The sequence below is a fragment of the Rosa rugosa genome, chromosome 4 (genome assembly GCF_958449725.1).
Source record: "Rosa rugosa chromosome 4, drRosRugo1.1, whole genome shotgun sequence".
Lineage (NCBI taxonomy): Eukaryota > Viridiplantae > Streptophyta > Magnoliopsida > Rosales > Rosaceae > Rosa > Rosa rugosa.
The window spans coordinates 47,112,750-47,140,696 of NC_084823.1; the positions used below are offsets into that span (position 1 = coordinate 47,112,750).

At 40.4% G+C, this 27,947-nt stretch overlaps 4 protein-coding genes across 5 annotated transcripts; 3 read left to right on the top strand and 1 right to left on the bottom strand.

Moving 5' to 3' along the window:
• Nucleotides 1-5,521: 5,521 nt before the first annotated feature.
• On the top strand, nt 5,522-9,673 carry LOC133743753 (endoglucanase 6). The gene is made up of 8 exons (XM_062171783.1): nt 5,522-5,880; nt 6,004-6,216; nt 6,459-6,659; nt 7,404-7,493; nt 7,625-7,789; nt 8,025-8,309; nt 8,402-8,750; nt 8,839-9,673. Exons 1-8 carry the CDS (start codon nt 5,677-5,679, stop codon nt 9,192-9,194), a joined length of 1,863 nt encoding a protein of 620 aa, XP_062027767.1. The 5' UTR covers nt 5,522-5,676; the 3' UTR covers nt 9,195-9,673.
• A 1,524-nt stretch (nt 9,674-11,197) lies between these two features.
• Nucleotides 11,198-12,599, bottom strand: LOC133746033 (probable protein phosphatase 2C 8). The gene has a single exon (XM_062174192.1). The coding sequence runs from the start codon at nt 12,416-12,418 to the stop codon at nt 11,366-11,368; it is 1,053 nt and encodes a 350-aa protein (XP_062030176.1). The 5' UTR covers nt 12,419-12,599; the 3' UTR covers nt 11,198-11,365.
• Nucleotides 12,600-19,164: 6,565 nt separating this feature from the next.
• LOC133746407 (uncharacterized) lies at nt 19,165-23,736 on the top strand. 2 transcript variants are annotated; one of them, XM_062174596.1, is made up of 5 exons: nt 19,165-21,062; nt 21,156-21,863; nt 21,951-22,744; nt 22,821-22,901; nt 22,994-23,736. In XM_062174596.1, the coding sequence occupies exons 1-5, from the start codon at nt 19,850-19,852 to the stop codon at nt 23,234-23,236; spliced, it is 3,039 nt and encodes a 1,012-aa protein (XP_062030580.1). In that variant the 5' UTR covers nt 19,165-19,849; the 3' UTR covers nt 23,237-23,736. The 2 variants fall into 2 exon arrangements, with proteins under 2 accessions (XP_062030580.1, XP_062030581.1); XM_062174597.1 differs by having other exon boundaries at nt 22,824-22,901.
• A 1,013-nt stretch (nt 23,737-24,749) lies between these two features.
• Nucleotides 24,750-27,897, top strand: LOC133743381 (receptor-like protein 53). Its single transcript, XM_062171301.1, has 6 exons — nt 24,750-25,036; nt 25,122-25,276; nt 25,497-25,714; nt 26,040-26,646; nt 26,896-27,432; nt 27,514-27,897. Exons 1-6 carry the CDS (start codon nt 24,867-24,869, stop codon nt 27,624-27,626), a joined length of 1,800 nt encoding a protein of 599 aa, XP_062027285.1. The 5' UTR covers nt 24,750-24,866; the 3' UTR covers nt 27,627-27,897.
• The last annotated feature ends 50 nt before the right edge of the window (nt 27,898-27,947 follow it).

Genomic DNA, 27,947 nt, shown 5'->3' on the forward strand with positions numbered 1-27,947 from the left:
GGAATAAAGCGCAATCTGACATCGGATAATGGGACCTCTCTTTATTGACCACGTCTTTTTTGTCTTTCCCAATTTTTATAGAAAAATTGGTAAAAACAAAGTGGCCGTCGTTTTAAGAATATATTACGGGATAATGCCACTGCCACATGCGGAGTCGTTTTAACACCACGAACATAAATTTCTGGGATTTTACCGGGTACTGTCGGTGGACTTTGTTAGGTTTTTCTGGAAATTAGGTTTTCTTATTTTCCAGAGAGGAGAAAATTAAATCATTAAATGGAGCTGAGTGCGGTTTGTCCGGTTGTCGGGTATTCGAATCCTGGTTACAGGTCAAATCTTCTTTGATATTGTGTGTTACACGAACCAGGTGTACCCACGCCGCCAGCTTCCATGTCCGTGCCCTCCGTGCAGTTTTTACGTTTATGGTGAGTAGGGTTCTTAGACAAATATTATAGCGCAATGCTATTTGAATTTGAAAGAAGCTTGTATTTTATAAAGTTTCAACTCATGAGTCATGACCGGTGAAGTCAATATTATAGGTGCAATATGACTGATTGTGAATTTGTGACTGTGAGATGAAGTTAAACTTCGTGTAAATAGCTATTGTTTGTTTCTAATTAAAGACAGAAAATGAAGTCAATTGCTTTCAGTTATAGACATAATATCACTTCATGGTGTTCATCTAGTCGGTAACGGCCCAAATAAATCATGTTCTACTATCTTTGGATGTAAATTCAAAGGTGAAAAGTAAAACAACTCTACTTAAAAATAATTCACATCCAAGAGTGATTGAGCATAATTCTCTTAGTCAATTACTGATAACGTGAACATTATTGTTATATCACATTCTACTCGATTATTTTGAGTTATTAAGGTATATTTGATAAAAAGTTGGTATGTAACTGACACGTTATTTTTGTTATTTAAAAAATACTTTTAATCTAATAAGATTATTCGAGTGAGAATCGTTACCTCTACATTTACACAATAGAAAGATTCTTATTAACGTAAATCTTTTTCCAGACTTGCACTTAAACGGTGTATCAACCTCACCAGCTAAACAACTCATTTTTAAAGTGTTTGGACCTTCTTTTTTGTAACGACTTAAATTATTTATCGTAAAATCTATAAGTAAAACTGGATTTTAATCTATTGAGATTATTCGAGTAAGACAATACTTTCACCATTGTTTACCCCTCCTAACTGGCAACCATGACACGTACAATACAATAATCTTGAAGCCCACCTTCACACACCTCCATTTCTAATTCATGAGAGATATCGATTTCTCCTGCTAAACAACTCATTTTCCAGTGTTTTGCTTCCTTCCTCGAAAGGACTCGGATCCTCCATCGGAAAGTTGATGTTATATTAATGATATTATTCATACGCCACATTTATTGTTGAAGCTGATTTAAAATGAAAAATCCTTAACTTACATTTTTCTAAGAAGCATAGCCAATAAACTAACAATTTTTCGAAGAAGCGAAACATTTTGTACACGTGATTTAACCTGACAGAGAAGTGATGAACAAACAATGATATTATTGTAGTGAGTTTGAAACGATGTTCATATTCAACAATAAGCAAGGATATATAGCCAACCTGACCGCTAAAGATTTTCTCCATGCATGAACAGCAAGAAGTTAATGCCCAAATTGATGAAGCGGTAGTAAAATATTGGATCTTCTGCAACTATGGGTCTTTTCTGGAATGTATATGATAATACAACTCCTCCACATGGATTGCCAGCAGAACATTCAGAATCTTAATCACTCGCATTTCAAGTTTCAGCAAATGCTACAAAACTTAGGACGGCAAACGTGGTCAATCTGTGTATCTATGTGTGTTTTTTTTTCTTCATTAAAAATGTGGCTTACCAAATTGGATTCACCCTACATCGATCGATCGAGTTGCATTATTTAGGGAGAAAGTTGGGGTAGAATGTATCTCGATATAGGGCAAACTAGCTAGGCCAACTTCTAATGTGTCGGTCATGCTTAATTCAGTCGTTGATATTGTTTATGTATTTAATTAAATTGCTAAACCATGCCAGACCCACCACACCATTAAAGGCCCTAAATACTGAAAATAAAATATAATTCGTCATTTTATTGGAGATATGTATTGACAGTTTTATGTAGACACAAGTAGAGTTTATTGTTAAAACCTAGAAAAGCAAACCCAACCTAGGGTTTGAGCAGAGCGGTGGACCCTCTTCAGTGGCCGGCTAAGATCTAACGCAGGCGAGACTTCTCGTTAGGGCGAGGCATAGGGCGGCACACGTTTTTTGAGGGCAGATCGGCGCCGGAGATTGGGAGAGTTAAGGATCGCGTGGACTAGTTTGGGTCGAGGTTCCGGCTTTCTTTCTCGGCGTCTTGACGAGAGAAATCGATTTCTAGGCTAGGGAACTGGCGTCGGCGACATCTCTGAATTGAAGATCGTCGCTACTTCTCCGGTTTCATCACTTGTTGGAGCAGTTTGCAGGGGTGCTCCAGGCTGAGTTTTGGCCGATTTTGGTGCTTCAGTTTTTAACACTAGTGTCAGTTGGACATGATCTATGGACAGGGACGGCCGCCAGATTGGACGGCAGCAATGCAGATGGTGGAGGCGACTCCTCTGTTGGCTTGGGGGTTTGGGCCTGGGGTCATCCTTGGGCTAATGGGGCTGGGGAGTCTTCCTGCTAGGCAAGTGTTGATTTGGGCTTGGGCTCAGGTCAAGGCAATCTAGGCTCTAATGTATTAGAGTATTGAGCCTGTGTGAGTTTGGATTAACTTCTATGAGTTTTCTATAACGTTTCTAGTGTCTTACTTGTACCACAATTGCATGAACTTGCCATAGTTGAATGATTCCTTTTTCGTAGGAGGCGAGGTTTTTTCATTCTTGTATAGACTCACTTTAATGTGAGCGTTCCAATGATCTTTAATGGTTTGCTTTAGTTTAGGTAGGTTACTCTGGATTTTCTCCGGATTTCTTATGTAAGTTTTGGTAGACTACAACCATTTTGCTGTTGATCTAATGAATTCACCTTCTATTTCAAAAAAAAAAAAAAGCAGAGTTTATTGTTATCATGCTTTTAATTCTAGATAGGTGGAATTCCAGTCACTGGTCCGAACATTCGTCACCTTTATGTTGGTTGTGTCCGACTTATGAGAACATCGGTATGCTATTTATAGTCTCTCTCTAAGTTCTTCTTTTCACCATATCTTTTGTGATGTCAATTTGTTGCTAGCAATTAACTTAATATGCTCGAAAGAAAGAGTCGTTATTGTTTGGCTCCAATTTTGTTGCAGCTGGTCAACAGTCTCTTTTCTGTGCGGGCGTGCCAGCACCGTTCGGGTGCGGTCGTCGGAGGTGTCCCTTGACCTGACTTCTTTCAAGCAATTGTAGACGAGGAGAGCACCAACCTCGTCGTGGGATTCTTTATGCCTCGTGGTGAGGACTTTTACTAATCTTCTTGAAAATCACAATCGATACTCGATGTTGTAGATTGAGCAGAGCGAGAACCACTGGGAAGTAGAGAGAACTTGCTAAAGCGTGACTTTAGCTTGGCTGGTTTGCAAGGGCGTTACCCTTTCTTGGCTGGTTCCATAACTGTTATGGTCGTGGTACTACAATCGGCTCCCGAGGAGACTAGGACCGAAGTACGTTGACAGAGGGTTTGGTGGCACTGTAAGTCGGCTTCTGAGAAGACTAGGACTAGGAGTGTGATCACCGGTAAGAGAAAGAGAAGGAGAGGAGTTGCTCTTAGAGAGGTTTGCTCTAGAGAGACTTAGATCATCTTAGAGATGTATTGATGAGTGAATTGTGTCTTTAAGTGTTTCATTGTAACCTCTATTTATAGGCTACCATGCCAAGGTGTTTAGCATTAAACAAATGATAGTGGAGCATTAATTGGAGATAAGAAATGATGAATTTTGGAGATAAGGAAGCATAATTGGAGATAAAGCATGATGAATTTCGGAGATAAGGAGATAAGGAGGCATAATTGGAGATAAGGAATGATGAATTTTGGAGATAATGAAGCACTTTCTGCTCCTTTATTCCTTCAATTTTATCTCCATCAAGCACTCAGATTTTGACCATGACTTCTTCATAAGAAATGTTTCACTATGAGTGTAGATCACCCTGGTAAAATTTCAGAGATTTGGATATAGTAGTTGGGCCGAAAACGCTGCTGGACCTCTTACAGGTCCAGTTTTCCAAGCCTCTCTAGACAAGGAAATTGGACTGATTGTTTGAAGGTCTTCCACTCAAAACTAGCTCTGACACTCTTCATAAGAAATGATCCTTGGGCTTTCTAGATTTAATCTGGAAAGTTTCAGCTCATTTGAATTTCGTTTGGTTAGTCTGCCGCCCCTCCTTTCTTGTTTAGCTCGGTTTCTCCTAGCCGAAGTAGGAAAATGTGCTAAAGTTGACTTTTCATGCTTTCATACTTCCATGCTTCCATAGTAGGCTTTATTTAGCCTCTAAATATATATTTCGAACTTGTCGACAATATATAGTTTGAGCCACTGACATTAGCTCAATTTCTCTAAGACGTGCCTTGTCAGGCCAAAATGCTCATTTTGGGTCCAAACAATTATATTTTTTTCATCATCCCAAAAACATTCATGAACTCGTCACTCAATATGAACCCTGATGATCATGGCAACTTGGACCGTTAACAGAAAATGATCAAGTGGCCGATTAAAACGTACAATCCGAGGTAAGGAAAGTTCTAAACATTAACAACAAAGACCAAAGACAATAAAGTGTCTGGTGGTAAATCAAATCAGTTAACCTTGCATTTGCCCCATGCATCGAACGACGAACACAAAAGAAAAAAAAATTATCCGGATTAAAATTGGTCAACCAATTTCAAACTACCCAATCCCACACAGCCACGCAGTAACTAATCCCCGTCGCCGTTAAATCTCACCCTGACCCCGCCACATGCAAATCACACTTCCGATTTGTGCTATCACACCTTCACCAGGGGCACAATCGTCATTCCAACTGGGGGGCCATCGCCGAAGGACAGAAACTGAAAGCTTTTGACTCTTACTCCCGCAGCTTCTTCCACCCTTTCTTATTTTGGTAATTCTCAATTCAAACGTTATTTAAATTAAATATGTGTTAAAGAAAAAGTACAGTATATGTCTTTGTCAAAGTGATTGACGAAGAGAGAATTAAGGAAATAGTGATTACCATTAATCAACATCGATTACAAATCAATCAGTATTTAAATCATTTCCAATACTCAAATTACTTTTATAATCTGAACATTTTTTCTTCAAGGATCGGTAATTTTTTTCCCAGTCCATACAGAGTACCATAATAAATACACACCGACCTTCCCAGTAAAGAGCCGGGAACACCCACATGACTCTGTTCTTTTTCCTCAACTGTTTTCAGCCCTCGAAAACAGAAATTCAAGCTATGAAAATAAAATAAAATAAATATTTCCGCATTTTCCTTTTTGTCCATGGGCTTTTCTTTTCTTTTTTTCTCCTCCCTCCAACAATATATAGAGGGGCCTTGAGCTCCTCCCTCTCTCCCAAATCCCCAACACTCTCTCCTCCTCCACTCCTCAAAGGTCTCACCTTTCTCTCTCTCTTCTGGTGGATTTATCAGAAATTTTAGTTGATAAACCATCCAACATTGCTAGTATAGACCAGTGTTTATTATTGGGGTATGGAGAAATTTGTGAGACTCATTTCCATGGCTCCTCTGTTTCTGCTTCTCTGCTTTCCTCTGGCTCTGGCTGGTCATGACTATGGCGCAGCTCTCAGCAAGAGCATTCTCTTCTTTGAAGCTCAGAGATCTGGTGTCCTTCCCCGTAACCAAAGGGTCACTTGGAGATCCAACTCCGGCTTGTATGATGGCAAGACCAGCGGGGTGAGCTAGTCATTTCTGCACTATTTTACTGCCAATATTATTTACTGTTCTCCACTTCATAATATTTACTTTTAGATTGATTTCGTTGTCGTAATTTGGTCTAAATTGTTTGAATATTTGTAGGTGGATCTTGTTGGGGGTTACTATGACGCAGGGGACAATGTGAAATTTGGGCTTCCCATGGCGTTCACTGTTACTATGATGTCCTGGAGTATAATAGAGTACGGAAAGCAAATGGCTTCAAGCGGTGAACTTGGGCACGCCATGGACGCTGTCAAGTGGGGCACTGACTACTTCATTAAAGCTCACCCAGAACCCAACGTTCTCTATGGAGAGGTAGCTTTCCGTTCAAGTTTTTCAACTCTAAACAGAACCATTTTTCTATTAACCCTTTCAGTCACTTTTAAGGCATCAGCTGTTAGCATCACTCCAACCCCAAGTTTCAATTCTTAATTGACTAATCTGTTTTCTTTTCTAAAAGGGGATTTCTTTTATTTAATCATATAAACGGAACAAAACCCAAATTGCCAAAAAGTAATATGATTGTTTATTGATGATGTTTTGGTCGGTGTTCACAGGTCGGAGACGGGAACAGCGACCACTACTGCTGGCAGAGGCCGGAGGACATGACCACCGACCGCCACGCTTACAAGATCAGCCCGAGTAACCCCGGGTCGGATCTCGCCGGAGAAACCGCCGCCGCCATGGCCGCCGCCTCCATTGTGTTCCACCGCACCAACCCCGCCTACTCCCGCGAGCTCTTACAGCATGCGTACCAGGTTCGTCTCACTCCCTCCGCAACTATCAACGTTACAGCCGTTACTGTTTCATGAGGAAGTGCTTTTCTTGTTTCCAAACGCGTAACTGTTATTTCTGTGGGCCGCTAGTTCTGTGAAAGAAAGTGCTTTTAGAAAACAGTGTCTAAAAAAAACGTTGGTAGAGAAAGCATCGGCGCCACGGTAGCTATTTTGCGTTTCCGGTTTCATACAATCTGCGCGGGTGTAGCGCATGATAGCCACATGTCGTAGTTAATAGGCGGTTACGCCTGACCTGGCTTTTCTGTCAGTGTGGTAACCGGTTTGAGTTAGCATGTTGCAGGCATTTATATCAGTAAACTTTACATTTACGAAGCTCTGTAAAACAGTAGGGTAAAATCTGAGACGATGTCGTTTTTGGGGGCCCATACACTTAAATGGGGTAAATCTTATACGGCGCATATATAGGATCGCAGGGGACATATTCGCCGTCTATCACGGGTACTGTCGCAATTGACGGTACAGATCTGATAGTACTGTACCATCAGATCTACACCGTTTATATGGGACTGGTGAGTAGAAACTAGAAAGTGTGATAGTCCATTAGCTCAGTCACGTGCTACTTTTGTCGGTGGTAGTAGTACGGTACACACACACAAAGAGTCCCCACCTAAACTTGTATTTCCAATAATACCCTCTATCTTTTCCATTGTTTTACGGTAAATACCACCGGCTTCAACCTGACTGTTACTTTGTTTTGTTTTGCAGCTGTTTGATTTTGCAGACAAGTACAGGGGCAAATATGACAGCAGCATTACAGTTGCTCAAAAGTACTACCGATCCATCAGTGGCTACAATGTAAGTATTTGGGCCCGACCCTGGGCTGGTTTCTGTTTTGACGTTTTGGACTTCGAGTCCAGAACTTTTAGACCCAGTATAGGCCCAATTATTGTATCTTGTATCTGATTGATGGTCTTCGATATGTGCAGGATGAGTTGCTTTGGGCCGCTGCTTGGTTGTACCAGGCTTCCAACAATGAGTACTACTTGAACTACCTTGCTAACAATGGTGACTCCATGGGTGGAACTGGTTGGGGCATGACCGAGTTTGGTTGGGATGTCAAGTACTCTGGTGTTCAGACCCTTGTTGCTAAGGTACTATATCATTTTGTGACTTGCTATTCGATTTGAGTTTACAATTGTGTTGCAAAAAGGTTTAGGTGATTTAGCTTCGTATACATGGTTAGCTTGATGTAAGTTTTAGATTTATCATTCAAGTGTTTCAATCTTTTTAAGATGGAGATAGTAGGACATTAGGAATTGATTATGTTGTTATTGGTCTATTGTCATTGGGGAGCCAACTAATTGGGTTATTTTTCTTGCCCTGCAGTTCTTAATGCAAGGCAAAGCTGGTAAGCATGCTGCTGTCTTTGAGAAGTACACGGCGAAAGCTGAGTACTTTATGTGTTCATGCCTCGGAAAGGGCAGCCGCAATGTGCAGAAGACTCCTGGTGGCCTCATTTTCCGTCAAAGGTGGAATAACATGCAATTTGTGACAAGTGCCTCCTTCTTGGCCACAGTCTACTCCGACTATCTTACATCTTCCAGGAGAACACTGAAGTGTGCTTCTGGCAATGTGGCACCTACTGAGCTTCTATCCTTTGCAAAATCTCAGGTAACTTGGCAATACCATCTGAATGTTATAAAAATAACTGTTGCTCTGTTGAAACATGTAATTTGATTCTATGATTTTGTGAACATCCTCAGGTGGACTACATTCTCGGAGACAACCCAAGAGCCACTAGCTACATGGTTGGATATGGAAACAACTATCCTCAACAAGTTCACCACAGGGCTTCCTCAATTGTTTCCATCAAGAAGGATTCTTCATTTGTGAGCTGCAGGGGAGGTTATGCTACTTGGTTTAGCAGGAAGGCTAGTGACCCCAATCTCCTTACGGGTGCTATTGTTGGTGGACCTGATGCCTATGACAACTTTGCTGATCAGAGGGACAACTATGAGCAGACTGAACCTGCTACCTACAACAATGCTCCTCTTATCGGTTTATTGGCTCGTCTAGGAGGCGGTCAGAGCGGCTATAACCAGCTTCTTCCAGGTATATATTGACTCTGATGGTCGTTGTTACTAAACCCTTTTTGTTTCTATCATAATACATAATCATTGATCAACAACTTTTATTACAGTTGTTACAACCCAGCCAAAACAAGCTCCACTACCTAAGGTTACTCCAGCTGCTCCAGCTTCATCTTCTGGCCCAATTGCAATAGCACAGAAGGTGACATCTTCATGGGTTGCCAAGGGAGTAACTTACTACAGATATTCCACAACTGTGACCAACAAGTCTGGCAAGACACTCAAAAACCTCAAGCTTACAATATCAAAACTGTACGGTCCTCTTTGGGGTCTTACAAAGACCACTGATTCCTATGTTTTTCCAAGCTGGCTCAACTCTTTACCTGCGGGAAAGAGCCTCGAGTTTGTCTACATCCATTCTGCTTCTGCAGCAAATGTCTTGGTCTCAAGCTACTCATTAGCGTGAGAAAGGAAAGCACAAGCACTCAATGAAGCAAAGGAGAGAGGTTCACACAGTTTCTGGGATCGTAATGTAAGAATTGTGCAGTTATACAGAAATCAGTCCAGAAAGGTCCTTTTTTTTTTCCTTTCGAATATTACTTTACTTATGATGATTGGGATCTGCTTAGGCTTTTTAGATGAAATTAGGTCGAAAAATAAGTTTCGAAGATTGGAGAAGAAAGGAGTGAAGAGACGGTTTAAAAGGTGTGCTCATCCTCTTTCACCTCCACTTCAGTAAGTTATATAGACAGGTTTGAGAGAGAGTAACAGTGAGGGGTTGAGGGGTAAAAAGTGGCTTCTCATCCTATTTCAAGAAGTATTTGTTTCTTTGTACTTCAAAGCAGTTTTCTATGTCTGTCATTTCCTTTTTTGTGTTGTGAATCTTGTGATGTTGTAAGCTTTGCAACATTTCTAAGTCTTTTGAATGGAATATAGTTTGTGCAATGGCAATGTGTCTCGTACCTCTACCTCTTTGTCTGATATTGGTCACAACTTGCTCTCTTACGAATAACTCCCTTATATGCTAATGGTCGTGCTAAAACACACATTCACGAAGCTGGTGCCAATGAAAAGCACCATTCTCATGCCTACAATGTGCTGCACTGCTACAGTTGTATGACCTCTCAATTTAGAGATCCTAATCAAATTATTTTTGCAGCTATTACAATACCTCTTAATATCAATTGGCCAATAAAAAGTATTAAACCTACAAAGAGATTCTACTAAAAGCTTATTAGATGATACCTCCTCATCAAGACTTTGTTAAGTTGAATTTTGATGGTTCATGTGGTTGAGCATAAGAAGGCAGCAGCTGGTTTTATCCTCCTAGACAACAGAGGCTATTCTATTCTAGCTTATGCCAAATCCCTTGGATATGTAAATGTGCTAGTGGCAGGAGCTCTGGCCCTAAGAGAAGGCCTAAACTTTGTTGCAATTGACAAAGTATTCCAAAGGAGACTCCAAAATCCTTATGGACAGCCTCAATGGTGAGATCTCTAGCCCTTAAAGAATTAAAATGCGTTCATGATATTAAACATGTGGCTCATAGTTGTTCTTCAATCTAATTCAAGCACTTTGGAGGGAAGTAAATTTTGTCCTTAGCAAGCAGGGACGTAGCCAGGATCTAGATTTTGGGTGGGCTAATTTAAGGCTTGCTTACAAATTTTTTTTTTCTTTGTCGATAATAATTTGATAGATTTTGACACTAAATTTTAAAAGAAAAAGTAATGAAGAATATTGTAAGTAAAAAAAAAAAACAAGAACAAAATGTGGAAAAAGCAAAGAAAAACAGACAAGATTTTCCTTTAGGAGAAGAATTTTTTTTTAAAAAAATACTAATAGGAAAAATTGATAGAAAAGTTGTAACAAAAGAAGGGGAAAGAAAAAGAAAAAGGGAGGAGAAATGGGGAAAGAGACAAAAATAAAAAAGAACATGAACTAAAGGGCAGAAAATGATGCAAAAAAGGGAGAAATATATTGGTTAATAGTAAAGAGAACTGTCCTGGGACTCGAACCTAGGTCTGCACTTTTAGAGAGAGTTAAAATTCTTGCCATTTGGCCAACTGGACCGAGGCCAAACCATCTGATCAACAAGCATACTTATGCTAGGTAAAATATTAGAAGAATTTGGGTTGGGCTGTAGCCCAACTAGCCCACAACGTGGCTACGTCCCTGTTAGCAAGCCTTGGCCATGATCAGGACATGTCCTTATGGCATAATTTTTTGCCTTTAAGAGCATATCATGCCATGTATTTTGACTCTTTAGGTTTAGGTTGTCTTAGATGTGACTATTTAGGTCTGTTTTTCTTTTCTTTTGTAATGCACAAAAAAAAAAGGTGCTTCATTTGTACATTTACATATCTGACATGTTCATAATAACAACTATAATTAGTCACTGTGCACTGTTATGTTGTGAACCATAATCTAAGAATGCATGAGCACGAAACTGTGAATATATATCACTTTTAAATTTGTATTGCACGAGTGAACAAACCTTTTTATACACGAGGATTCATTTTTCCATTAAGTGAACAAACCTTTTTATACACGATGAAAAAAATAATAATAAAAAGAAAAACTAACAAATATATGAAAACAAAACATTTTCTGTTCTAAGAGGTAGTGCACTCCTCAAGTTCAGGCGGTCATGGACTTGTTGAGCTCAACCACTATGACGGTGATATTATCTTTGCTCCCTCGAGCCAGTGCCAGTTGCGCCAGCAAGGCCGCCGCATTTGCCGCCGGACCTCCGCTCATCCCCTCCGAAAACTTCAACTTAATTTGTGCATCCAAACATCTCGTCACAACCTGACACGCAAACTCATTCGATACGACATCCCAAAGTCCGTCGCTCGCTATCACCAGAAAGTCGCACGACCCTGTCCTCTTACTGATGGTCACCTCCGGCTCCGATATCACGTACGGCTTCAGGTAATGGTCTCCGATTGACCGCGACGTCGCCAGCACTCCCAGCACGCGAAAGCCTTTCCAGTCTATCACTCTCCCTCCCGCCGCCTCTACTCTCTCCTTCTCGTCCGGACGGTCGGGGTTGTGGTCACGTGACAGAGGTATAGCAACGCCGTCGCGGCACAGAACAGCACGTGAGTTGCCGGAGTTCGCCACCACGATTTCCTCCTTTCCTATGATCGCCACCACGGCGCTGGACCCCACTGTGTTCACACAGCCCTCCATCTCGGCGGCGGCGGCGCCGACCTCGTTATCCATCTTGGTGAAGCAGGAGGCCAGGGCCTTCTCCCAGTCGACCCCTCCGGTACTGTCGCTGCCGCGTATCCAGGGCTCGACCTCCTGAGCGAGGAGCTGGTGCAGGCGGTCGCGGCAGGCGTTGGAGACCGAGGAGCCGCCGTGGCCGTCGTAGACGGCGAAGAAGTGGTGCTCGTGGAGCTTGGTGACGGCCACGGCGTCCTTCATCACCCTCCGCCGCCCGATCACCGATATCGAGCCGTAGGATTCGCACGGGGAGCTTTTACTCACATCTTTATCCTCTTCTTCTTGGGACATCATAATCTCGGTGGTCATGCCCGTCTCCTCCGACCATTGACCGGAGGAGGATTCCCCGGTTCGACGGAACTTGGAAATAGCGGCACTCCGGTCAATGCTCCGCTGCCTCTTGTTTATGTGGCACTCGTCGAAGCTTGGAGGCTCGATTCCCTGTGGATTCAAGCTCTCCATAGGTAGCTTTTTTTGTCTATCGTCTTCCACTTTTTTTAGTGTTCGATAGTAGTCTCTCTCACTTACATGTTTGGTTTGCTTTGCTTTAGTGTTTCGGAGCTTCTTGTTCTAGTTCAACTTGGTGAGCTTCGGTTGCTGCTGTTTCTTTTAATGGGTTACGTACAGGAGATCTCCCGCATCAGTGACAGGCGTTCCTGAGGATTGGCGCCACGTGGGAGGTGGAAGAGCGGTCAGCGGTTCTTTTAACCTGAAATCTGTTGGGGGCTTTTGATGAGGATGGAAAAGGGTTTTGTACAGATTAGACCTAAGGTTACCAGGACACGTTGCCCGCCGCGTGGAATACAAGTGGTTTTGGGTTTTGGGTTTCGGCGGGAGAGATCCATCAAACATTTCCATTTCGATTTCATTTCCGATTGGGTCTTTGACACGTCAAAGGGAAAGAATACTTGGCGCTTGCCTTACGTGGCTTTCCGGAACTGATTCTCTCTTTTAAAAAGGAAACCTAGAACACGTAAGACAATTTGCCAATGACGTCATAGGCTTCGACAGTGTGTAATACTGGGTAATTTTAGCTGGGTCTTTCTAAATATATACCCAGCAAATATCTAAATACACCTGGTAAATATTTTACATCCAGCAAATTTATAAATTTTTTAACCATACCCAGCAAATTTTCCAATAATACCCTTTTCTTTAATTAAATCCTACAAAACTCATACACCCAGTAACCCTCGTCTTTGGTTTCTTAGGATCTTTAGTGTCGCAAACCATTACATTGCCAGAATAGTTGACAAACATAAAACTGTCCTTGATAATAGGTAATATCTAGAAAACAAGGCCTTTGGATCATGTATGCTTTATTAATCATGCTCCATTCATTGTCTTCTTCTGGTCTGCAAAATGCCATTCTCTCTTAGCTATAAAGAACCGTGAACATGTAATCCGAGGTCCAAGAAGGATTGTTGATGGCACAAACTTTTTTACAGCGAACGGATCGCACATGTGGATGACATTACTACCAAGATCATCATGCTGATAATACTTTTCATATATCAAGTTATCTGGCAACTTAAGTGTCTTTCGATTCAAAGGATGCAGTAAATTAGGTTTGGTTTAAATTTCCTTCCAAGATTTCTTGGTTTAATTTCTGGAAGGTGTGCTCTTCCTTTCTCAATTGTTTGTCAATTTCTTAGAAGCTGCTTCATAGCTTTCGTGCTTGTTGACTAATCGAAGTGCTATTGACTGCTACGCAGCAGGAAAGTTAAGTTTTTTTTTTGTTGAATGATAAACCGAGATGAACATACCTTATTAGAAGTCTACGAAATCATGATTGCACTCACAATTCTGTCAATATCATGTGTAAAGAGATGAAACAATTATAATGAAAAGTGAAATTTGGGTTTAAGGTTTTACCGGAAGTTTCGACGTGAACATAGTGAACTGCTGGATACAAATAGAAAAAAGATTTCAAATTTTATGGTTTCTTTTGTTATTATCTTACTTTACCATGACTTTTAATGTCATTTCTTATGAGGATATAATTGTCTTTTTATGTATAATTAATTTGCTGGGTGTACATAGATATTTGCTGGGTACATTTAGAAAGACCCTTTTAGGGCAAACATTTCATTTATAAGGAAAGTGTGAAACATTTCCGTTGATCCAAGTGTAGCTGATCTTGATGTTATTGTATGCATATTTGGTCCAACTGTTAAATGGATGGCTCTCTCTCATTTTTGGGTCATAGAATAAATTTTTCTTTTATCATGTCTAGTCTTTCTACTCAACAAAACATATAATGAATTTTATGATTTTTATATAAAACAAGACAAAAATACATATACGGTCAGTAAATAAAGAACATTAAAAAGATGACACTACTTGCTTAAAAGAGAAACTGTGTATGACCTAAAAAAAACTAACTTAAGGCTCCATCAACTTTACTAACAAGAGACAATATTTCCGTCGAACAATCAAAATCAAACCATAAGAGAGGTGAAATAACCATCAATCGCAGACTCCAATTCGCTTTCAAGGCAAAGAGATCGATTCTGCGGCAATCAAACTAAACAAAGATATCACATATCTCATGTTTAGTTATGGTTGCGCTACAAACTTTCATTGAAAGCTCCTTATGGTACAAAGTTATGGAGACGGCACAAGGCCACATCACACACATGAATCGCTGAATCAGATGCATTATTTTTATAATTAAATGCATCAATATGCGTGTTGACCGTCAAACGCCGCAATCTGAAAGAGAAAATTTGTCTCTGACGAAACTTGGCTTTTTGTAATCTTCGTATAATGTGTCATCGTCAAGAATATAAGAGCGGTTCCTGCAGCTGGCCAGGAGCTAAAAGCTGCAGGGTTCTTGGTTTATATGTAAGACGATGATGCTAGCTCCTTCCAAGTTTAAACCAAGCAAGTGTTATGGAATATCTTCCCACCTCGGTACCGCACCAGCGAGTCATGATCGATCAGAAAACCAGAAGCTAGCTCTCTGATTCTGACTTAATCTCCGTATATACTTCAACATTGTCACTCTCTAATGATCACCACATGCAACCTTTCATTATCTTCTCATACTATGTGCTATATATATTGTTTATGGAATCAAAGAGAAAAATTTATTAAATAAAAAACAAAAGAGAAAAATATCAAGCGGCCGGCCTGGACATGCAGACCAGGTGCACTGAAGAAGAAATATTTTGAGATATTGTTGGACATTGATGGACATTCGAGCATATATACTGTTATTTGAGTTCCATCGATATCAGACACCTAGTGACTTTCTAAGTTTCTGTGCATATAGTACTGCACTACTGCGGTTTTCTTGTGTTTTCTTCTGCTGTCGATCAGCATCTATCTATAGCTCGGTGTTGTTGCCTTCTGAAATTCGGAATTTGGGATAATCTCATTGTTTAAAAGGCCAAAGAATAGATTTTTAGTACTTTTATGATAGGCAGTCCATGAAACTTGATTCAATCATCTACTGCATCTATATGCTGAAGGATATAAGATCATCTGACACTTGAAAAGTTTGTGCGCTTACTGCGCTAGCTAGTGTATTAGAACTTTTGGAGGAGATTCATCTCACTCGATGAAGTCTGTTTTTGTTTTTTTTTTTAAGGCATCATTTCACTTGATGAAGTAGAATTAGAAATGTAATAATCAATTAATTGAATTTGACCATTGAAGAGGTTACATTTTCTTTATTACTAAATAGGTTGTGCATGTAATTAGCATGGTTCACATGGTCTTGCATAGGCGACACTGGATATTATGGTAAATTGGTAGACATCGTTTTGTAAGATCAAATTTTCTTATTATTTTATTACCAATTAAGAAGTCATCATGCACTTAATTTTTTTCATCTTTTTGATCCTTTTACTTATTTTATCAAGACAATTAGCCAAATCCAAAGTACTCTTTAGGAATTTGTTACCCAAATTGCCTTATTTTTGGTTTAACTAACGAAACTTGGAACATATCTGCCATCCTGGTTCTCAAAACAATCAGAACAATCGGGTTCTTTGACTTAAAATGTCATACTAGTTTTCTGTTGGGTTGGGTATCTTTGGACTTGTTTTGGGCATATTTACTTCCCATAACACAAACTTGGGGTTTTACTGGTTGTTGTTTTCGAATTCCACCCTGCACTGATTATAGTTAAATTAACTAGTCTTGTCTAAACCAACACTTGCTTGGCCGGGTTTTCAGTCTTTTGACAATAGACCAACCTTTCTAGGACTCGGGGCACAAATTTTGAACTCAAGTCCAAACTATAAACCCTAAATATATAACAACCTTTGGTGAAGCTTTAGGATCGGGTTACAACCTTTGAAGACTGGGTGCTGCATCCCTTGTGTTCTTTTCTTGTTTCTTGTTTGTTCTTTTTAGTCTTTTTTCGGTGTTAAGTTTGTGACCCGATGTGGTCTTCATGCTTTCCTCACGGCAACACACCAACGCGCAGTGTGATGACGATGTTCTAACTAGATTTTATCACCTGTATTTACTAGTTGAGTGGCGAAGACGGCCGGAGCTCATTTTTCCTCCTTGGTTTGAGCCATGGTATAGGCTCAACAATTTAAATGTAATGTATAAGTCATACAACTTTAAAGAGGCAAATTGGTATAGGCTAATGTATTTGTAATTAAAATCGAAATTTTTATCTTATGTCCACGCACATCCATCGATGAAATATTTCAAACATGATGTAAAAAAATAAGCAAGTTTTGCGGTCATCACGCCATCGGTCAATCAAGAAAACATACAATCGACTACGGTTGACCAATCTGATCAGGTTTGAAACTATGGTGAAATTGATTAAATTTTTAACCACACTCATAATTTATTGTAATAATCACATCGAACGGCCGGTTTTCTCATTTTCTTTGAATTGATAGAGGTTGGTCTTTGGAGTGTGTAATATATAAATATAGGTTTATAAGAGTAACTAGGTTTGACCTAGTTGATCGAATTCGAAACGAGAACCAAATTGGTTGGATTTTTTACAACCACCATAAAATATTACAATCTCTCTATCAAACGGTTGGTTTTTCCAAATTCATTTTCCACTTCATGGTTGCTTTAGAATGAACTTCAACAATTTAAATGTAATGTGTAAGTCATACAACTTTAAAGAGGCAAATTTTTTTTTTTTTTTTAAACCAATTAATCATTCATTCATTAATCTCAAGCCAGAATGGCACGGATACATACCTTCCCTTGCCAACTCTAGGGTAAGTTAATGACGTGGTATGCTAGCACCACCCATTAGACAACCAATGCTCACTTATTCAGAAGCAAGGCTATAACTATGAAAAATCTAGAGCATAGTACATAGGCATATTTCAACAAAAAATTAAATTTCCTCCTTGCGATCCAAGCTAGAACGAGGAGGTTGAGGTGGGTCCCTCCTCCTGGATCCCAAATTCGAAACCCCATAGACTCATAGCCCAAAATTTGAAGTCCCAAAACATGATTTAATTGGAGCACCCAACTTTGTGTGGACACCCAAGAGGATTTAGGCACCCAAACAGAATTGGGCCTCCAACGTAAATTGGGCCACAAAACTGATCTGGGCACCCAACCCAAATTGGGTTCACCCTTTGCTGCAATGTTCACGATCGTAGTCTCCAAACCGTGGTTCCGGCGAATGACGTTCGACGTCCCCTTCCAGAAGCGTCTTCGCCTCGCCATCTCCCCGCCGTTCATTATCGTGAGTCCAATCGTCGCAATAGCGAGCCTTGCCATGTTCCTCTCCAACCTGCAATGACCTGTCAAAACACATTGGATCCACTTCAAGCCGAGCTCGTCGTCAACCTCCTGTGTCCAAACCGTTGCCACAGCCGTCGCAATACCCACAGATCGGACAACCGCTAGATTTCCTTTGTTTTGGGCCCAGAAATTTCTCCTCATACCTAATTGATCCTTTTGTTCCGCCATCAACAAACTGAGATTGTCGATCATAATCGGCCAGACTCTCCAATTTTCGGCAGCCTTAAGCCGTGCTCTGGATGGCCTGACTCGGCCCCAATCGATTGTAGAGCACCCCTCTGCAACTTGACACTGAGAAACAACTAGATTTCCTCATGATCTCCCACACCATGCCAGTTGCCGGCACCCACACATGCAAGACTGTACTTTGGTGCGAGGAGGATCAATTGAAAGCTTGTCGAAAAGAATTGATGTTGGATGGTTGCGAGAAGGCAACGAGAGGCAGAGAGAGGCTCTGCTTGGTGTTGGCGTCAAGCGCCGTTGATAGAACCCCCAGCCATGACGGGTAGGGTTTGAGAGAGAGCGGAAGAGATTCCGTCTCATATTTTTATATTCTTTGTCTTGTCTTTAAAGAGGCAAATTGGTATAGGCCAATGTATTTGTAATTAAAATTGAAATTTTTATCTTATGTCCACGTACATCCATCGATGAAATATTTATAAACGTGATGTAAAAAAATAAGCAAGTTTTACGGTCATCACGTCATCGGTCAATCAAGAAAACATACAAACGACTACGGTTGACTAATCTGATCGGGTTTGGAACTATGGTGAAATTGACTAAATTCTTAACCACACTCATAATATATTGTAGGAAAAAATTCTGTTTACTACCCTGTACTTTTAGGGGTTCGTCAATTTAGTCCCTGCACTTCTAATTTAATCAGAAAAATCCTCACACTCTCCAATTTGATCAAATCGAGCCATTTCCTCACCATTCCGTCAATTTCCACTGTTTAGGTTGCTGACGTGTCCATACGCCGTGTGACATGTCAGATTTGTGGGACCTTCCCACATGCAAAATTCCCAACGTACCCCTCTCATATATCTCCCTTCCTTTCCCACTCGAGTAGCCTAAATCCTCAGAACCCCGTTTTCAATCGCTGAAGAACCCAAAATTAGAACCCTAAATAGAAGCCGTCATCCCAAAACGAGACACCGTAATAGGGGTTGTGTGAAGCGCTAATCTGATTCCCGTTTCCAATCTCGCAGCCAAGAACCCTAGAATCCTAAATCTCTCAAACCCAGAAGCACGAAACCGGGAAACCCAAAGCTGAATCCTCTTCCATTGGAGTCGAAGTTTCGAATCGAAGCTTCGATTGAAGACGTGGCCTCATGGTAGGCAACGACCTTGACCTATGGATTCCAAGGGGAGCCGATATCGAAGCAGATGAGGTTCCGATTATGGTGAGTTCTTTTTTAGGGTTTCGAAGCTTCACGGGTTTATGTGAACTGTTTAGGGGGGAAGGTATTTAAGCTTTCACGAGTTCAGGATCTACGGTTTCCATAAAAAATTTGGGTTATGGGTAAGGTTTTTCGATTTTGGGTTTAGGGCTTTGAAAATATAGCTTCTGGTGTTTGTTTATATGGTTTCATGCTTTTGAAATTGCTGAATTGTATGTGCTCTCAGTTGGGGACAAATAAAGAAATAAGTTTGGTCTGCCATGTGCAAGGTGGTACTAAAGAAATAGGGTTGGTCTGCCATGTGCTTTCAAATTTGACATTACTTTCTGTGTTGTGGTCCTAATGGGACCTAATATGCAAAGGAGGATGACTGTTTTGGCTTTATTCTGTTAACTTTGGTTGTTGTCGAGTTTATGGCGATACAATGGTTGGTTAGGTTGTGTTTTTTTTTTTTTTTTTTTAATTTTTTTTTATTACTAGTTGGTTAGCTTTTGTAAAGGGACCTTTGCAGAGGAAATTGGTTGTTGTAGACTTTATGGTGATTACGTTGTAGACTTGATGGTGCTTACTAGTTGGTGTAATGCTTTTGTAAAGGGATGTTTGAAGCTAAATTGTTTTGCCCCTTGACTTTTTTGCAGGGCAGCCGGATTATTTTACAATAAAGGTGTTTCATGGGGGCTGTATAAGGGATAACAAGTATGTGGGAGGAAAGGTGAATTTTTTTGACTATGTGGATAAGGACAAGATGTCCCTCGTAGAGGTAGACAATATGGTGAGGCAATTGGATCCAACATATGAAGGGCAGAGAATAGATTATTGGTATAGGATTGGTTCCGAGGATCAAACATTGACGAAGCTAAGTACTGATCTGGATGCCATTACAATGTGTTGCTGTGTACCTTCAATTAGGTTGGTGTTACTGTATTTAGATCATATGGAGCTGCATGGTGTGTATGGGGACAGCTTGGATGAAGTGTATGAAATGGAGGTCATCTTTTTTAGCCAAGCAGAATCTGGTGGGGTAGTTATAGAGGAACTGCCAGATAGCCCAAGAGAAATACCTCCTAGACCAGCAAAGAGAAACGCTGGGATAGTTATAAGAGAAGTCCAGGATATTGTGCCATTTCAACAGATGAAGGCTGCTAGTATTGGTCCGAATGACAAGGGTAAAGAAAAGGTTGATGAAAGGAGCAACCAAAACTCTAGCGGTATCGACTTTGATGATCTGCACGATATAGACATCCTAGATTTCATGCAAAGTTATGGTGGACAAGGGTTTGAAGATAATGAAGAGGATGAAGAAGATGATGGATCTGATGGGAATAATGATGATGACTATAACCCTGAGTTGGATGATGAAGATTATGACCCTTATGGTATAGATGATGATGATGATGATGATGTTGAGGGTATGGAAGGAAGTCAAGGAGCAGATGGTGGAAAGCAAACTGAAGATGGTGTAGGAACAAGCAGTCAATTACTTGTATTGGGGAGCAGAAATGCATATGCTGATTTGGAAGACAATGAGGACATGTTTGCTAATGTGGATTCGGATGAAGAGAGAATGGGACCTGCCGTAAACTCTGATGGGGAGCCTGAAGATGAATTCCCAGAATTTAACCCGAAGACAGACATGAAGAAACCTGAGTTCTGCAAAGGGATGAAATTTGCTAATGTAAGGATATTAAGAGCTGCATTGAGGGAGAAAGCAATTCAAGGTGGCTGGGAATACGTGTACCTCAAAAATGACAAGCAAAGATTAAGAGTGATATGCAAGGAGGATGACTGCCCCTTCGAGCTTTATGCATCAAAAATGCAACATGAGAACACACTCATGATCAAGACATATGAAAGTGAGCACAAGTGCACAAGAAAGTGGAACAACACAATGGTAAGGTCTAGATACTTGACTGTAAAATTCAAGGACAAGATTCAGCTTAATGAAAACTGGAACACAGGTGACTGCAATTACATGTTTTTGAATTTGAATTGTAATGGTTTAATTGTGTACCAAACTGACTGCAATTATGTTTGGTGTGTTTGATATGCAGGTTCTCTTGCCCAGACCATGTCTACGAAGATCAAGGCAAGGGTATCAAAGCAAATGGCCTATCGGGCTAAAAGGGCAGCTTTGTTGGAATTGGAGGGCTCTATTAGGGAACAATTTGCAAGGCTGGCAGACTATGGCAAAGAGCTGCAGCGGGTTGACCCAGCAACCACGATAGATATCAAGTGTGATTTCTCACACTCAAGCAGCCAACCCATTTTCAAGAGAATGTACATATGTCTGGGGGCCCTTAAGAATGGATTCAAGGCAGGTTGTAGGGCTGTTATAGGATTAGATGGTGCTCATCTAAAGAGTGCTTTTGGAGGGCAACTCTTGACAGCGGTTGGGATCGATGCCAACAACACCACATGGGTCATAGCATATGCAATGGTGGAGAATGAGACTAAAGATTCGTGGATTTGGTTTCTGCAGTTATTGGGAAAGGATTTGGATATGAATGATGGTGGAGCCGGGTGGACATTTATAAGTGACAAACAGAAGGGATTGATGCCTGCTTTTGATGAGGTGGTCCCCTTAGCACATATCAGATTCTGTGCGAGACATATGTGGACTAACTTCACAAAGTTATTTCCGGGGAAAGAGATGAAGGACCAGATGTGGAAGTGTGCTAAAGCAACCACAATGCCTTTCTATTTAAAAGAAATGGAAGATATGAAACAGTTGAATGAGAAGGCATATGATTGGATGAAAGGTATATGCAGTTTTGGCTTCTTATTTGTATTCAGCTTATGTATGCAGGAATGTTTATTGACACAATGACTTGCTAACTGTTTTGCAGAACCTGAAAGGCCCCCAAAACATTGGTGCAGGGCTTTCTTTAACACTGCACAGCTGTGTGACATTCTAATCAATAACTTGTGCGAGAGTTTTAATGGATGGATAAGAGACGCTAGGGGTAAGCCACCTCTGTCCATGTTTGAAGAAATCCGGGTGAAGCTAATGACAAGGATTCAGCTTAGAAGGGAAAAAATGCAAGCTTACCATGGCAACATTTGCCCCAAGGCAAGGAAAACACTTGAAAAGAATAAGTTGAAAGCAGCTACAGACTGTATTTCTACCTTCAATGGAGGTCACCAAGCTGAAGTTGAGAACTTTGGTGGCTCTAAGAATACTGTGGACCTGAATCTAAGGACATGTTCTTGTCGAATGTGGGACTTGTCGGGAATTCCTTGCAAACATGCAGTCTCGGCTATTTTCCTGAAGAGGGAGGACCCGGATGATTACGTTGCTGAATGCTACCTCAAGAAGACCTATATGGCAATATACAGCAACCTCATAATGCCTGTTAATGGTATGGATCTTTGGTTAAGAGGTGAAGGACCAGCAATGTTACCTCCCCAATATACAAGACAGCCGGGCCGACCAAAAACAAAGAGGATTAAAGACTCTTCAGAGAAAGCTCAGGGATCTGGTACTAAACTAGGAAGAGTACAGAAATCACTAAAGTGTGGCAATTGTGGGGTCCTAGGTCACAATATTAAGACATGCCATCGGCATCTGCCACCAAAGGAGAAGAGTTCTGCCCTTAATAAAAGGAGGAAGCTAAACAACGGGGAGGGTTCTGAAACTCAGGTAATTGTATAACCTAAATGTTGTTTTCGATGATTTTGAAGTGTGAGATTATGCAAACACTTATTGTTACTTTCAGCAGACCAAGAAGGGAAAAAAAACAACCTTGACAAAGAATGAATTGAGGAAGAAAGCCAAAGAAACAGCCGAGTATCAAAGGGTATGATTAGCTCATTTTTTTCACTGTGTTTGTGTGTACTTGACTCATTTTAGCTTAACTCAATTACTTGCAATGAATTACCACATGTGTAGAAGAAGATGGCTTCCATGAAGGCCTCAAGAGCAGCAGGAACCAAATCTGCCCCATCAAGCTCAAGGAGTGTACCACCACCACCTGCCCCAACAAGGCCACCTGCCCCAACAAGGCCAGCAACATCAGCAACTGCCAGTTCAAGGCCTGTACAAAGTTCTCAAGCATCCAGCACCAAGGCTGCAAACTCAACTAGAACCTCGCAAAGAATTAGACAAAACTCAGGTAGAGGAGGTGGGAAATAGTTGAACTCCAATTTCACATTAGCAAGCCTTGCAATTCTATTTTGTACCCCCTTTTCGTGCAATCTGTTGGTATTTGCAAACTGATGACATCTTTTTGTTAGATATGGTGTTTGAACAGATTATGCGGATATATTGTTGTAAGGCTCTGTGTTTTTTTGCTTTTGTCAAGTTAGAGCTGCATTGTAGTGTTGTGTTCATGGGTTTGCTATTAGATAAAATTGGATGGAGGACTTGGATGTATCTTTTGGTTATATATGAACATCAGTGGATGCTTTTGAATCTATCAATCTATGAATTTATGTTGTTTTTTTTTTTTCTTTTGGCTGCCAAAATTTATGTTGTTATGACCTTTATGTTATGAACCCGTGCTTCTTGTTGTTAGGATGTCCTTTTCAAAACATGTTCAGGTTCAGACTAAGCTCAATGTCATGACTTAGTCCTTTTTGGCAACTTAATAATGTTGCCCAATCATGATGTGACACGTGGACCTTTGGGTTTTGTTAGAGGAAACTGATGTTCAAGAATTGGAGGGAAACTTTGGTCAGTTGGGTTCTAAGCGGGAAAGGAAGGGAGATATATGAGAGGGGTACGTTGGGAATTTTGCATGTGGGAAGGTCCCACAAATCTGACATGTCACACGGCGTATGGACACGTCAGCAACCTAAACAGTGGAAATTGACGGAATGGTGAGGAAATGGCTCGATTTGATCAAATTGGAGAGTGTGAGGATTTTTTTGATTAAATTAGAAGTGCAAGGACTAAATTGACGAACCCCTAAAAGTATAGGGTAGTAAACAGAATTTTTTCCTATATTGTAATAATCACATCCAACGGCTGGTTTTCCCATTTTCTTAATTGATAGAGGTTGCTCTTTGGAGTGTGTGATATATAAATATAGATTCATAAAAAATTAGTGTCTTTAAAAATTTATTTATAAATGAATTAGTGTCTATATATAAATATAGATTTTTTTGGTATAATATAGATTTGTTCCCTTTGGTTGTATTTGATCATTATCCCATTAATTTTCAAAGCTTGATTAAAAAAAAAAAATTAGTGTCTTTAAATATTTATTTATAAATAAAGCCCGCAAGGCCCGCCCCGAAAAAGCCCGCAAGGCCTGCTTTATATGGACGGGTTTGGATCCTTCGATTCACAATGAAGCCCGGCCCGTCATTATTTAAAAATATAGCAAGGTTCGGCCCGTTGACGAACCCTACGTTACAGGAAGCAACCATTTGTCATGAAATATTCAAAAATTGTCTGAACTTTTTTCAATTAATTTTCGTCAACAAAATATGAAAGAAACTCTTTACTGCAAAACATAAAAGAAATTCTTTTCAAAAAAAAAAAAACATGAAAGAAATATGGAAATTTTCCTCGTCGCCAATACTCGATAATTGATAAAAAGGCAGCCACGCAGGTGGTGTGATTGCTTGGGGCTCACACCAAATTGTTGAACAAGTAATTCACAGGGAAAGTCAAAATTCAATATTAAGAAACCAATTCTTAAAAGCAAAAGAAAATAAAAAGATATGATATATCCTTCTTTTTCCACTCTCAAAACTGTACACGCAGATCAGAAACACAACACCCTAACTGATTGACAGACCAAACAATCAGCTCAGCTATGGAGACCCAACTGGTGGAGCTCTGCTTAAAAGCGGCGTGTGAAAGCAGAGACACCGTCGAGAAATGGCGGAGGCAGCGGCGGAGTCTGGAGCACTTGCCTTCTCAGCTCGCCGACGCTCTCCTCCGTCGCCTCATCTCTCGTCGCCTTCTCTTCCCTTCGTTGCTCGAGTAAGTCTACCGCTAATTATTCTTTGGGAAAACTTTGGTCTAATAATAAATGATGTATTAATTTTGGAAAGTTCGATTCTTTCAGGGTGTTCAAACACAGTGCAGAGGAGATTGATCTGAGAGGCGACAACAACGTTGACGCCGAATGGTTTGCATACATTGGAGCATTTCGTCACCTCCGAAGTTTAAATGTCTCTGGCTGCCGTAAACTCACAAGCTCAGCTCTTTGGGCTGTAGCAGGTATTGCTCTATTGACTAAAGATTCTGCCTTTTTCAGCTTTCCTGAAATATAAACCAATAAAGTTTAAATCTTGATCATGTATGCTAGTACTTAGGACTTTGTTGTGGAAATTTCATGGTGGGTTATTAGGGTTCATTACATAGTGGTTAACTGATTTTGGCAGAGAGTGTTGTTTTGGGGAATGTCTTATGCTTTTCAGTGGTTTACTGGGTTTTTCAGGGATGGAGAGTTTAAGGGAGCTGGATCTTTCGAGATGCTCCAAGGTTAATGATGCTGGCATTAGGCATCTTTCATCTGTTACAACTTTGGAAAAGTTATGGATTTCGGAGACGGGGGTGTCTGCTAAAGGGGTTAAGCTTCTCTCTTCGCTTGGAAACTTGTCTGTTCTCGACTTGGGTGGTTTGCCTGTCACTGATCAAGCACTGAGTTCTCTCCAGGTAATTCAGAATTCAGATAGTGCATTCATATGTTTTGGACAATTGTTTAGAACTCAACTCAAATTTGAATGCTGATTTTGTTAGGGTTGAAGCAAAAAAAAATGATATATTTGAACTTTTTATTTGGGTGAAACTGCTGTAGGATATTTCGTTTAGTTTGGAATCCGTAATCTGGTCCTTATCTGCATCTTGCAACAAATTATGATTGCTGTAGTTCATTCAATGGTTCAATGGTGTAGTTTTGTGAGTTGCTTTCTGGACATTTACATTTACTCAATTCGTGTGATTTCAATTCTCACCTTCAGATGTGTAATGTATTGTTTAGGTACTTACTAAACTCCAGTACCTTGACCTTTGGGGGAGTAACATATCTGACAAGGGTGCTGCTCTTCTTCATATGTTCCCTAGGTTGAGTTTCCTCAATCTAGCTTGGACCAGCGTCACAAAGTTGCCAAATTGGTTAACCCTTGAATGCTTAAACATGAGTAACTGTACAATAAATCTACTTGAAGGAGATAATAGTAAAGCTCCTTTAGTCAAGCTTATTGTTTCTGGAGCTACATTTGGAGAAGAGGTTGCTGATTTCCATTATATAGAAACAACCCTTTTAACCTTTTTGGATCTTTCCAAGTCTACAATTCTAGACTTCAGCTTCTTATCTCATCTAAATGCTCTGGAACACTTGGATCTCAGCTCTACTGTGATAGGAGATGATTCGCTTCAACTTATTGCATGTATTGGAGTGAATTTGAAATATCTGGATCTTAACAACACCAAAGTAAGCTCTGCAGGAGTTGGAAATTTAACAGGGCATGTACCTAATCTTCAGGTTTTGTCTATATCACATACATCAGTAGATGATGTTACCATATCTTACATTGGCATGATGCCTTCTCTGAAGGTTATTGACTTGAGCAATACCAACATTAAAGGTACAGATTTTCAAATACAAATCCTACATCACAGGGTTTTTTCATTTACATAGTGATAAAAAAGAGGGAGGCTTGAATAATCTGACAGTAAATGGGCTGCACTTATTCAGTCTTCCTCATTGAGTGCAATGACTTTCTAGGCATTTCAGTTTCCGGAGAGAAAAGTTAGAAGTTTTCAGCTATAGGGAATTTACTATTTTGATACATGTTAAAATTTGACTGTACTTGTATGTACGCCTTTTCTTCCAGGTGTCATTTACCAGGCAGAGTCTGTGCCTGTGCGTGAGCCTGAGCCAGAGCCTGAGTCAGTTTCAGTCCTCACAATGTCAGCACTTCAAAGTCTCAGGCATCTGGAAAGGTTGAATTTGGCAGATACACAAGTTATGGATGCAGCTCTATACCCTTTAACAAGCTTCCCAAAGTTAAGCCATTTATCTCTTAAAAGCGCTTCTCTTACAGACATCTCCCTTAACTACGTGTCATCCATATCAAAGCTGACAAATGTCTGCATTCATGATGGTGTTCTGACAAACTCTGGGCTCAATTCATTCAAACCCCCAGCAACTCTTAGAATGATGGACCTGAGGGGTTGTTGGCTCTTAACTGAGGATGCTATCACATCCTTTTCTAAAACTCACCCCCAGATTGAAGTATGGCATGATCTTGTTCACATCTCACGATCGAACCAGACTGTTTCTAATACTGCACCGTCTTCAAGATCAACTTTGAAGACTTCACAAGTGAAGAAGAAGCATGAAAGTATTCCCATGTTGGAATGTTTTTTAGGTAAGACGTGTATAAGATATATTTTCTAGCAGCAGCAATCATATGCAACATCTAATTTTGTTATTTAATTTTATGAACCAGATCAAAGATTGAAGTATAGCAGAGAAGAGCTCCTTTCCATGCAGTTCTCGTCTGTTTCCCTTGCAGCTTCTATTGATAGAGACATTGGAATATGCAACACACAATCGGATTAAGCTGGAGCAGTTGTTCCGTTCAGATTAGTTGCAACTATGTTCTCTTGTATGCTCACCTTGTCTCAAGTCATATCTAGTATTCAGTAGTCAGTAACTCAGTACCTATGTGCTTAAGTTGTAAGCCAAGTCTTTGTCTGTTTTCACATTCCAAATTTCCAAGGATAACTATATCTATAAGTCACTGTAGAAAATGGGGCTGACAATGTGCATATATTGTACTGCTGAAGGCAAGTGGCGTGCTGTTTTATGGTCGAGCGTTTATTTAGGATGACATTCCCATGCTGTTTGGATGTTGGCTTCTCTCCATTCCCATTTTACTTT